Source organism: Scyliorhinus canicula, chromosome 15, assembly GCF_902713615.1.
Source record: "Scyliorhinus canicula chromosome 15, sScyCan1.1, whole genome shotgun sequence".
NCBI classification, from domain to species: Eukaryota; Metazoa; Chordata; class Chondrichthyes; order Carcharhiniformes; family Scyliorhinidae; genus Scyliorhinus; species Scyliorhinus canicula.
The window spans coordinates 57,082,998-57,095,932 of record NC_052160.1 but is presented as its reverse complement, the minus strand read 5'-3'; the positions used below and the strand labels follow the sequence as shown (position 1 = coordinate 57,095,932).

The 12,935-nt window shown below is 46.1% G+C and overlaps 1 protein-coding gene across 1 annotated transcript in view; it reads right to left on the bottom strand.

Annotated features, from left to right (window-relative positions):
- LOC119978589 (cytochrome P450 3A30-like) overlaps positions 1-12,935 on the bottom strand; it is a 107,436-nt gene that overhangs the window by 14,460 nt on the left and 80,041 nt on the right. Inside the window, exons 10-11 of the mRNA XM_038820354.1 lie at positions 12,687-12,847; positions 8,964-9,190 (exon numbers count right to left, since the gene is read on the bottom strand). Of these exons, the coding sequence (XP_038676282.1) occupies positions 8,964-9,190; positions 12,687-12,847 (388 nt within the window). The remainder of the gene's footprint in view (positions 1-8,963; positions 9,191-12,686; positions 12,848-12,935) is intronic.

The window sequence follows — 12,935 nt, the reverse complement described above, 5'->3', positions numbered from 1 at the left end:
GTGGGAGGAAACAGGAGCATCCGGAGGAAACTCACGCAGACACGGGGAGAACGTGCAGACTCCGCAAAAGTGGCCCAAGCCAAGAATCGAACCTGGGACCCTGCAGCTGTGAAGCAACTGTGCTAACCACTGTGCTACCGTGCAGCCCTTGAATGTGAAGTTCCAGCAGCAAGGCAGGAGGCCTCAGAAGACCTGGCAACGGTAGTGGAGCCGCTTAGAGAGGCTATCGAGAGAGTGGAGCTGAGGCTGGAGGTGCAAGGTCTGACACTCCAGAAGGTGGTGGAGTTGTTAGGGGAGCATTGGAGGCGGAAATGGTGCTCTTTGCGGAGAGCGATAAGAGGTGGGGTGGGGGGGAGGAATCATGTGCATATGTTTTGGGCGTGGTTGAGTTTATGGGGTTTTGGAAGGGAATTTCAGACGTAATGTCAAACATTTTGGGAGGGTAGAGGTAGCTTAGAGTCCAGAGGTGGCACTATTTGGTGTGTCGGAGGTCCAGGAGTATAGGTGGGGAGAGAGGCTGACATCTTGGCCTTTGCCTCCCCGATAACCTGGAGACGGATTTTGCTGGGTTGGCGTGGCTTAGAGACGCCGAAAGCAGGGGTGAGGGTGAGCGATTTGGCTGAGTTCCTGCATTGAGCAAAAATTAAGTTCGCCATTCGAGGGGTGGAGGAGGGGTTCATCTTGAGGTGGAAACTGTTTATCCACTTCTTTAAGCAATATTCAGTCGGCAGCGGGGTGGCAGTGAGACGAGTGGGGGCTGCTTGTTACCTGTTGCCACGGTTGGCTTGTGTATTGTGATTATTTATATATTTTAAAAAACATTTTTAATTTTTCACAAAACATAGGATGATCTCGGAGTTTATATGGGTGGGTAAAGTACCTCGATGCAGGAGGGTGTTTTTGGAGAGGGGCAGATGGAGTGGTGTGTTCGCACTGCTGAAACTGATGAATTATTACTGGGCAGCGAATGTTGAGAAGGTCATGAAGTGGGCAGTGGGGAAGAGGTTGGTGTGTGTGGGGGGGGGGAACATGGAGAAGTCTATGCCTAGCTCTTCCTCCCACTTCTCCCGTGTCTTGTCCAGTAGTGACTGTACATCTTCCAGTAGTTGTCTGTACAATTCAACGTAGTTACTGTCCCCTAGCTCACCTGTGGTTAGACACCTGTCCAATAGGGAGTGTCCGGGCAGCTGGGGGAACATTGCTGTCTCTTTTCGGAGGAAGTTCCTTATTTGTATGTATCGGAGTTTGTGCCCCTTCAGGAGCTGGAGCTTGTCTGTCAGTTTGCCCAGTATCACTACCTTGCAGTCTACATGTAGGTCCCCAACCTTCAGTGTTCCTTTGTACTGTCTCCACCTTTTAAAGGAGGTATCTATCGTCACAGCAGTAAACCTATGGTTCTTGCAGATAGGGGCCACGGTGGACATTGCGACCAGCTCAAAGTGGTGCCCGAGATGATTCCACATTCTCAGTGTGGCCACCGGTGGTTCAATTGCAGTGGGGACAGTGGGTATCCCTGTCCCGTGCCTCTGTGCAGCCGGACGTATTCAGAGCTGGTGGTGTTCATCCATATGTTCGCCATGGGAGCGCTGCGCAGGAGTTTCACGCATGAGGTGAAACCTGGCCGAAACCCAGAATGTTCCAGCACCGCCATGAAGTAGCTCCATTTGACTCTGTAGAAGGCCTTCTCTGCATCTAAGGAGATGATCACTTCTGGTGTCTCCTCCCCGGGTGGGGCCATAACCACGTTCAGCAGGTGTCTGATGTTCGTCTGATCTTCTACAACTACCTCTGGCATGCAACTCTCCAGTTGCCTTGCCAGGGCCTGTGCCAGTATTTTGGCATCAATGTTTAGGAGTGAGATGGGTCTGTATGACGCGCACTCCGTTGGACCTTTGTCTTTTTTAGGGATCCAGTGATATCGATGCCTGTGCCAGTGTGGACTGCAGAGTCCCTCTCAATAGCGAGTCACTGAACATCTCCCACAGGTGCGAGGCCAAATATTTTATAGGTGTCCATCGGGAATCCCAACTGCATGGAGTTAATGCTGTCCACAACTTCCCTCAGTTCTAGCGGTGTTCGCACCCGCCCCCCACAGCTGGTATGTCCAGCCCGTCAAGAAACCGCCTCATCTTTCTGTCCCCCTCCGGGGGCTCAGAGGTGTACAGCTCCTAGTAAATGGTCGCAAAGACTTCATCGATCTTATCTGATGCTGTGACTAGTTCCCCTGTCCTGTTCTTCACCTGTGCTATCTCTCTTGTGGCTGCCTGCTTTCTCAGCTGGTGAGCCAGCAGGCAGCTGGCCTTGTCTCCATGTTCATAAAATGTCCCCCGTGTCTGGCGGGGTTGGTGCACTGCTTCTCCAGTGGAGTTCAGTTGTAACTTCTTCCTCTCCACCAATCGTTCCACGGTCGGGGCCAATCCACCTCCAATATGGAGTTGATCAGCCGTTGCCAAACCACCCTCTCTTTCCTATCCCTGCGTGCCTTGTATGCTATTTCCCTTCTTATCACTGCCTTCAGTACCTCCAAGAATGGGGAGGGTGCGACTGCCCCTTTCTGGTTGCAGGATACATACCTGTCGGTGGCTTGTGACATTCTCTTGCAGAACACCTTGTCGGCGAGGAGGACTGTGTCCAGCCTCTTATGAGGAATGCTGGGCCCGGCCTATCTCCAATCTTACATCCACGCATCGGAGATTACTATTGAAGAGTATACCGCCCCCATCTCCCCTGGAAGCACCGATGTACCTGCTACAAAGAAGTCGATGCGGAAGTATACTTTGTAGACTTGGGAGAAGAAGGTGAACTCCTTCTCCTCTGGTGGCTGAACCTCCACGCGTCTACCACCCATCTGCTCCATGAAGGCGTTCAGTTCCCTTAACATCGTCGATTGTTTCCCTGATTTGGGGCTGGATTTGTCTGTCCTTGGGTCCTGTACACAGTTGAAGTCTCCCCCCATGATGAGTTGGAGAGAGTCTAGGTTGGGGATTTCTGCCATGGTCTGTTATTGAAAATATGGAAAAATGTGTCATTTGAAACATGGAAGTCTGGCAATATCTGGTCTGACAGAAACATGAGAGAATGTAGGGAAAGATCCCACGAAGGGTTAACAGCAGCTGCAAAGAGCAGGATTGTAAAATGCAGATAGCCTTAGTCAAGTAGGCTTAGCAAACAAAACAGGATTTTTGTAGGAAGCTAAAAACAATGGCTCTCACCTTCATTGAAAGTACTATCTTAGTAAGCATCTGGATGGATGAAGGTTTCAGTTGAATTAGGTGATAAATGTTTAAAACAGGCAGACCTTTCAAGTTATAACCAAGTGGATTTTTAGCACACAGCTAAAAGCAATGTTTCACACCTTCATTGAAATTAACTATCTTAGTAAGCAGCTGGAAAGGAAAGGATGAGGTTCAGTTGAATTTGGTGACAATTCTAGGTGTGAAGTTCTGCCGATATCAGGTAAATTAAAGAAAATTGGAGACTATCTGTCTATGAGAAACATAATTTAAAGCCAAAATCAAAGTCAAAATTATGAGCTGAGGACACAATTAGAAAATAAAACTATAGAAATGACAGGAACCAAACCAAAATTCACACCTCTATTGAAATCAAAGCATTTTTGAATATCACAAAGGAACTTTGAACATCACAAAGGAAACAATGTAATCAGAGACCTGAGAGGTGAGGTAATGTCAAAATGAATACTGTATTAGAATGTTTATATCAAAGATACTTTTTACAATTCAAGTGAAATAAGTTACTCTACAATAAGGTCATAAAAACTTAATAACTGTTAGAAAGAGAATATAAATCCAGAGACCAGAGCAGGAGCTACCAGAACCAGAACTCAGAGAGAAGGAACAAGAGAGTAGAGTCAGCTTACAACTAGCTCGGTCATGGGAAAGATAAGACATAGCAGCCGAGCTAAAACAGCTAATACATCTAAGGAAGACTAGAATTTAAAGAGGAGGCAGAGTCAGCTCAGAGATTGCCAGCAGAGCCAGCTCTCATAGCTCAGTACATGGGATCGACAAGACATAGCAACCGAGCTAACCAGCGAATACATCTAAAGACTTTAAAGAAGATTGATTGTCAAGTTGGGCCTGAAGGTCCCTTCAACCAACCAGAAGGATCCAGAGCAAGATCTTTTTACCTTTCTGTAAAGAAAGTGATGGCAGCTTTTAAAAGAAAAAAATATAATAATAAAATAACTTAATTTAACCTGAAACAGTGGTTATTCCCAAGTCTGCTTTACTTACTTAGCAATGCAGGACCCAGGATCGATGCTACTAAGTGGCAAGTAGATGAAATTTTCGGTGAAGGTATGGGCTATACCGGGGGATAATTTGAAAATATAGTTTGACCTGAATAGCACCCACCGAAGCCTGCATCGGAGTCAGGGAGTGAGAATCCCTGTTCACCATTTACCCTTTTTGGTATAGGGGGAATTCTAAGAATAGTGGTGAGTTTTCAACAACAGGTCTTTTTGATGAAGTCAGCATCATCCCAGTTGGGGGCATATACATTCACAAGCACCACCAGTGCACCTTCCAGGACACCGCTGACCATTACATAACATCCCTTCTGGGTCATCATTGTATTCATCGCCATAAGGCAGCACGGTAGCACAAGTGGATAGCACTGTGGCTTCACAGCGCCAGGGTCCCAGATTTGATTCCCCACTGGGTCACTGCTGTGCGGAGTTTGCACGTTTTCCCCGTGTCTGCGTGGGTTTCCTCCCACAGTCCAAAGATGTGCAGGTTAGGTGGATTAGCCATGATAAATTGCCCTTAGTAACCAAAAAGGTTAGGAGGGGTTATTGGGTTATGGGGATAGGGTAGAAGTGAGGGCTTAAGTGGATAGGTGCAGACTCGATGGGCCGAATGGCCACCTTCTGCACTATATGTTCAATGTATAAAGGCCGTCCTTTTACAAACAGTATGGCCAGCCCCCTCGCACGTAGCACACTTGGTAAGTCTGTGCTATCCAGCTTTTTCTTACCCCCAGTCAGTCCTTCTCCCTCAGGTGTGTCCCCTGAAGGAAGACTATGCCGGCTGCTAAGTGGGACCCTTGCCAACACTGAGCCGAAAGGCATGATGGTAAATGAGGACAACATCTAACTTTAAAGAAGCAATAGCGAAAAATGCATTTTTTTACAAAATGGATTTCATAAGAACCAGTGACAATAGCATTACTGATAGCAACCTTGGTTATGGAACATGAAGGATAAGCTCGAATGACATCTGAAGCTTGACGGATTGTTAAACTTAAACTGTATAAAATACAGTACCGCCAAGATGTAACCAAAGATAACCTGGGTTCAACCGTCGTATGTGCAGGCCTGACTTTCAAAGCCCATCGGTCCCTCAGAGTGTACCTGGCTAAGCTCTCCCTAATGGGAAGATGCTTGATTCAAGTCAGCCTTGTAAGCTACGTAACTGTTTGAATAAACACATAGCTGTAGTCTTGGTGGAGTCTTAGACAAATAATAAAAGCTGTATTTAAAGGTAAATCAATCTGACGGTGAGTATTCAATTCCGTCTGCATCCATAAGCTGTGGAGAGCAGAGGCACAACACGGCCCTCAGGCTTTTCAGATGGGCAAAGACTCTGCATCTTTTCACTGGGCCATTAAGTCTGCTCACGTTCCAGGCGTCTATTCTGATAGGGGGGTGGGCGGGGTTCTGCCTCCCTCTCTCCCCCGCAAGGTCACCCATACTTACTACATGGGCGTCCCCCTACATGCCGGGGTTCCCTTTGTTTGTGGGCCATCCAAGATGGCCACCATTGTCTTCTTTGTCTGGTCGCCTCCATGTGCGACCTGTTGTAACCAGCATTCTACCCTCCCCTTTCCACACCCAGTCCCCCATCCCATGCAAGTGTTCAGTCTAGAGATCAGAGAAACATGATTTTTTTTTCTTTCTAAATTTAGAGTACCCAATTCTTTTTTTCCAATTAAGGGGCAATTTAGCGTGGCCAATCCCACTACCCTCACCTTTGGGGTTGTGGGGGTGAAACCCACGCAGGCACGGGGAGAATGTGCAAACGTCACATAGACAGTGACCCGGGGCCGGGATCGAACCTGGGTCCTCAGCGCCGTAGGCAGCAGTGCGAACTACTGAGCCATCGTGCCGCCTGTGAAGAAACATTATTAATGCTCCGTATATATCCGCTATTGCTGTCTTCCCAGCCCGTTTTTTTGGATGAACTTGGCTGCATCCTCCGGCATATTAAATTATGTCCCCTGTTTCCTTGTAACCCAGAGTCTTGCCGGGTACAGCATTCCGAACCTAACCTTGTTCTTGAATAAAACTGCCTTGGCCCCATTGACCACAGCCTGGCGCTTGGCCATGTCGGCCCCAAAGATGTGGATTGTACGTGGAGCACCCAGTTTCCTCAGACATGGGGAGAAAGTGCAAACTCCACACAGTCACCGGAGGCCGGAATTGAACCCGGGTCCCTGACTTTGTGAGACAACTTTGCTAACCACTGTGCCACCCTTAGGTTTTGGAGCGAGCCCGTTCTCCTGAAATTTCACCTTCTCCTTGAGCACTCGCTGGGTCGTCACCAACCTTGCAACTTCACGTCTCGAGTGAGGCGATATGCTCACTCCAGTCTGTGGAGGCTTTCTCCAATTCCCGCACTGTCGTCTCCTGGGTCTCCAGTCTCTGCTCCGTTCTTTCCAGTGCCTCTTTGAAGGAGGCAACACGATTTCTATGGCCGACCTCATGGCCAATATGTGGTCCTCCTTGATGGATCCCTGTATTTTTGGTGACCTTGTGTAAGGAGCTCCATCCACTGCCCTGTCAGTGAGTAGGCCAGCGTTCACATTGGCGATCCATCGTGGTCCGCTCCAGGTGGCTGAGGTCTGGATTTTCCTCTCCTGACCGTTGCTGATGTTACAAGTTCTGTGGCTGGTTTGAGGGCTTTCCTCGAGTGGTTGTTAGTTGAGGTAAGTGTGTTTTGTTTTGGTTACTTTGGTGTCTGTTTTACAGGTTAAAAGGGCCTTAATTGAAGTTCCAAGGGAGAGCCACCTTTCGTGTGACTATTCAGCACACCGCCACCACTGAAAGTCACCTTAATGCTTTTTAAGACACCCTTCCCTAGGTCTATCATCCACTAAGACCTTCTCTTTGGTGAATTCTGATGCAAAATATTAATTTAGAACCTCGCCCCTTTCCTCTGACTCTACGCACAGATTCCCTCCGCTGTCCTCGAGTGGGTCAACCCTTTCCCTGGCTACCCTCTTGCCCTTTATATGTGTATAAAATGCCTTGGCGTTCTCCTTAATCTGACAATAACTTTTCATGATCGCCTTTAGTCCTCCTAATTCCTTGCTTAAGTTCCTTCCTATTTTCTTTATATTCTTCAAGGGTTTCATCTGTTCTCAGCCTTGTAGACCTTACAAATGCTTCCTTTTTCTTTTTGATTAGGCTCACAATATCCCTCGTTATCCAAGGTTTCCGAAACTTGCCACACTTTAAAAAAAATAAATTTAGAGTACCCAATTCTATTTTTTCCAGCTAATGGGCAATTTAGCGTGGCCAATCCACCCAAGCTGCACATCGCGGGTTGTGCGGGTGAAACCCACGCAGACATGTTGAGAATTTGCAAACTCCACGCGGACAGTGACCCAGGGCCGGGACCGAACCCGGGTCCTCAGCGCCATGAGGCAGCAGTGCTAACCACTGTGCCACCCCATAAACTTGCCATAAACTTTCCTTTTTTTTCCAAGGTTCCCGGAACTCGCCATACTTATCCTTCACCTTCACAGGAACATGCCAGTCCTGAATTCTAATCAACTGTCATTTGAAAGACTCCCAGATGTCAGGAGTTCATTTACCCTCAGACAGCCGCCCCCCAATCTAAATTCTTTAGTTCCTGCCTAATATTGTTGTAATTAGTCTTCCCCCAATTTAGCACCGTCACCGAGGACTGCTCTTTTTCTTATCCACAAGTACCTTAAAACATATGGAATTATGGTCACTTTTCCCAAAATGCTCCCCTACTGAAACTTTGATCCCCTTGCTGGGCTCATTCCCCAATACCAGGTCCAGGTCCAGGCCCCGACTATTTACATGTTGTTTCAAGAAACCCTCCTCGATGCTCCTTGCAAATTCTGACCCATGTCCAAACTCTAACACTAAGTGAGTCCCATTCAATATAGGCGGAAGTTAAGATCACCCGCCACAACAACCCTGTTATTTTGCAAAATCTGTCTACATATCGGCTCCTCTATCTTCTGCTGGATGTTGGGAGGCCTGTAGTAAACCCCCAACATTGTGACGGTACCCTTCCTATTCCTGAGCTCTACCCCATATTGCCTTGCTGCATGAACCCTCCGAGGTGTCCTCCGTCAGTATGGTGAAAGAAGGTTGTGCATAGGAATTCAAGTCTCTGCTTGGGTCATGAAAGATTTGTTTTATAAGCCCCTTAGACAGTTTGGAATGAAAGGGCCATTTGACCCATCACAATCCATCTACTTGGCAAGATCCTAAACTCACTCCGATTTCAGATTCCAATTTGTTTTTAAAAGGGCCCAGAGATTTTAAGTCTCTAATAATCTTCAAGAATTCTATTGCATATATTGATCACTGTGTAAGTAATCATTTCCTGACATTAACCCTAAATTTACGATTTGATTCTCCCTTCATTAAATAAATTAACACTGGGGTTTGCTTTTTCCATTCCCTTAACTATCTTATGTATATCTGGAAGGTTAGCTTTCATAAAGGTTGAATTGACCAGCTTCCTCCACCACTTTTCACCATGACCCAGACTCCACTGGAATCAGCAAATAACACTTCTTTGCTTAACCCCAGTATTGGTTTCCCTTACACCTCAACGTGGTTTAGATTACAACTTCCACTGACATGGGAGGTGCCAAGGAAGATGAAGCCCAATATATAGCAGCAAAGGCCATAGACCATGGTGGGGGTGGGGGAAACACAAGTCATTATCACGTACCGTTCAGGTCTGAACTCCTCAGGCTCTGGCCAGTATGCTGGATCATGGTGCATGACATAGGCAGGAATCACAATCACCATCCCCTTTGGAACAGTTAGCCCATTGAGCTGGACATCTTTCTTGCACATTCTCTCAATACGTGGTGCAGGAGGGAACAGCCGCAAGGTTTCAGATATCACCATTTCCATATACTCCAACTGCATCACCCCATCATAGGTGGGAGAAGCCTACACACAAGAGAAACATTTTCAATAACTGAACACTGCATTTGTTAAATATTTTGTCACAGAGCAAGAGAAATATTGGCACAACTTCCAATGGAGTAGCAATTGTGTTGGATTGTCACTCCACTCAGAATTACTCACCAGGAAATCCCATCAGATAAGCTCAGGAGGCCCGAGAAGGTACGGTGAATAACATTTAGTTAGTTAACGTAAAATAAATGCTGCAACACAGCTTAAAACTCAAGGCCCGAGTCGGGACAACTGGAAGTGCCGGTCCCAGTCTGATCCAGATATTAAGGGGAGAGTTTACCAGCCCCAGCTGGGCGGGCCTCCACCCACTAGCGAGGAAGCTTGTAATTTCGTTGTCCTAAACCAGGTAAGTTTAAAGGTCCAAATAAGTCTAAAAAAGGTCTTTGACAAGCCAGAAGTGTAAACAGCAAGGTGGGAAGATCGGTGACCGGCCTGAAGGTGGGGGTCTGAGGTTAGACCTGAGAGGTAGGGGGGACGGTGGAGGATAAAGTTCAGGAGTCAGGTCTTGAAGTGGCAGGGACCATGGGTTCCCAGTCTAGGATTATTGTCCAAATGCAAGCTTAAACTTCCCAGGTAAGTGCAATGTAATCCTTACCTGGGAATTTCCAGGTGGGGCTCGGCAGTGCATTTTAGTGGTATCCCCCAGGTCCACTAACCTGGGGCTCCAACATTATGGCCCAATGTATTATTTTGTAATCGGAGGTGATGGCTGGATTTCTCCAGCCCTCCCCGCAGGGGTTTTCTGGCAGCAAAGGCAGCTCGCCATTGGCTGCCAGCAGGATGTTGCAGTCCCGTCAAATTCAATGGACATTTTTGTTGCTCGCCGGCTGCGGCACCTGAAAACCCGCCAGTATTTCCACTTGGAGAGATCATAGATAAGATCATGATTAAAAAGTCTAATAACAAATTCAAGAAGAAATTCTTTATCTAAAGAATACTTAGAATGTGGAACTCTTTACCACAAGGAGTGGTTGAGACAGAAATGTAGATAAATACACAAGAGAAAAAGAAAGAACAAAGAAAAGTACAGCACAGGAACAGGCCCTTCAGCCCTCCAAGCCTGTGCCAACCATGCTGCCCGTCTAAACTAAAACTTTCTACACTTCCTGGGTCCGTATCCCTCTATTCCCATCCTATTCATGTATTTGTCAAGATACCCCTTAAATGTCACTATCGTCTCTGCTTCCACCATCTTTTCCGGCAGCGAGTTCCAAGCACCCACTACCCTCTGTGTAAAAAAACTTGCCTCGTACATCTCCTCTAAACCTTGCCCCTCGCACCTTAAACCTATGCCCCCTAGTAATTGACCCCTCTACCCTGGGAAAAAGTCTCTGACTATCCACTCTGTCTATGCCCCTCATAATTTTGCAGACCTCTATCAGGTCGCCCCTCAAATTCCGTCGTTCCAGTGAGAACAAACCGAGTTTATTCAACCGCTCCTCAGAGCTAATGCCCTCCAAACAGGGAGAGAAACAAAGGATTTGTTGATGAATGGAAGGTAGGAAGCAGCTGAGGTGAAGCATGAATACTAACACAGACTTGTTGGGCTCAATAGCCTGTTTCTGTTCTGTAAATATATTATGCAGGATAACTGGAGCACAGAACACAGAAAATATTAAATGTATTGAAGTCAATGATAATCAATATGGGGAATAGGGTAGGCATAATGGGCACTGTGCAGATTAGGCTCAACACATCAGCAAATTAATTTATGCTACATCTATTTGGGTCAGAAATGTTGATGCAAATGTTACTCAACCACGTTCAAATCATCTGAACCAAAACAAGGACCAAGACAAGTTGATTAAAATGCAGTATGGACACTGATCAAATCCAAGCTTCTTTAAACTTGCGTCTTCTCACAGATTGCTGATCAATGATGCAAAAGAGATGGATACGAAGGAATTAGGGGGTCAGGAACATTAGACTATTCAAGTCATGAGGATGGTGTAGGTTAGAGCTGGACACTAAAGGAGGTGCAGGAATAGGAGAGTTATATTTTAGGAACATGTCTTAAAATAATAATTGGAAAGGGAGATTTTTCTTTCATATCCAAGTCCACAGTGGAGGTAGTAGCTGACATGTCAAAATTGGAAACAACGGCAGATTGTATCCCGGAAAACAGATAAAAAATTTGGATTTTATTCCGACTGTTGATGTAACACACTTCAATATAAGCAACTGAAATAACTGACACAACTTTAATATTGAACAAGAGCACATACTCTTTTTTTTTTTTAAATAAATTTTTAGGGTACCCAATTCATTTCTTCTAATTAAGGGCAATTTAGCGCGTTCAATCCACCTAGCCTGTACATCTTTCGGTTGTGGGGGCGAAACCCACGCAAACACGGGGAGAATGTACAAACTCCACACGGACAGTGACCCAGAACCGGGATTGAACCTGGGACCTCAGCGGCGTGAGGCTGCAGGGCTAACCCACTGCGCCACCGTGCTGTCCCTCAGGGGCACATACTCATGGAACGGTTCAATATTGAGTTGTTGCTTAAACCCAAATGTAAACCTGCAGGAATATACAAAGGCATATTCTTACATATTAAGGATGTTAGTTACATGATGGGAAAAAGAGTCTTTGGGACGGTGGGAAGGAGAAGGATGAGCGTGAGCACGAGAGGAAGAAAAAAAGGATCATATGTGGAAGAAACTACCAGCTTTCTAGCAAGAATGTCGATTTCCTAGTTTCTAGAAGCCAATTATAGAGCAACACAGAATGTTGGATTGTCTATTTGCTGTCTTTTGCGTGGAGTGTATGATTAAAGAATGACGCGGGGAGATCTAAATTGGAGGCTTGTTGAGAAAAAAAACAAAATAACAGCAGTGGATGTTGGGTGGAACCTTCTGGAACTGAAAAGCGGAATTAAATGAAGAGGATCCATGGATTTGACATCAACAACCAGCAGAGAATGCAGTGTAAACCTCTGCTCTCTCAGCAGCAGCCATTTTCCCACTGCTAGCACCTCGGTCAGCAGGTTTTAAGTCCATGATTGAATACAATAACCCAGGTAACCCTTTAGTGAAGTGCCACTCTTAACTGGTCTGGCCTCCATGAAACTCCAGACCTGCAACAATGTGATGGTCTCTTAACTGCCCTCTGAAATGGATCTGCAAGCCACTCAGTTCAAGGGTAATTAAAGTTGGACAAAAATTGCTTCCCTGGCCAACAACACCCACTTCCCATTGAAGGAATATAAAAGATGACAATATGCAATACTGAGAACTTTCAGAGGAAACGTTAAATGAAGGCCCCTCTCAGTTTGATGGAAAATAGCTCGGGGCAGCATTTTGAACAGCAAGGTGTTCTCGGCACAATATTTATCCGCTCATTGTCACATTGCTGTGCACACACTGTCTAAATTTTATATTATAACAGCGAGTACAAATGAGAAATTAGCTATAAAGAACTTCAGGATATCATAAAATAATTCTTTGTTTTTTCTCAAGGACTCACTTTGTTTGGAAAAGCTTCATCTATTTCCTGCTGCAGTTTTTTCTGGACGTCCGGGTGTGTTGCCAGATTGTGTGCCACATATGACAATGTATTGCTGGATGTCTCATACCCGGCAAAGATAAAGGTCATGGCCTGTGCCAGAATCTCCGAGTCAGTCAGAGCTGCAAAGAACCAGAATATGTATCATAAACATAAGAACATACGAAATAGGACCAAGAGTGGCCCCTCGAGCTTGTTCCGCCATTCAAT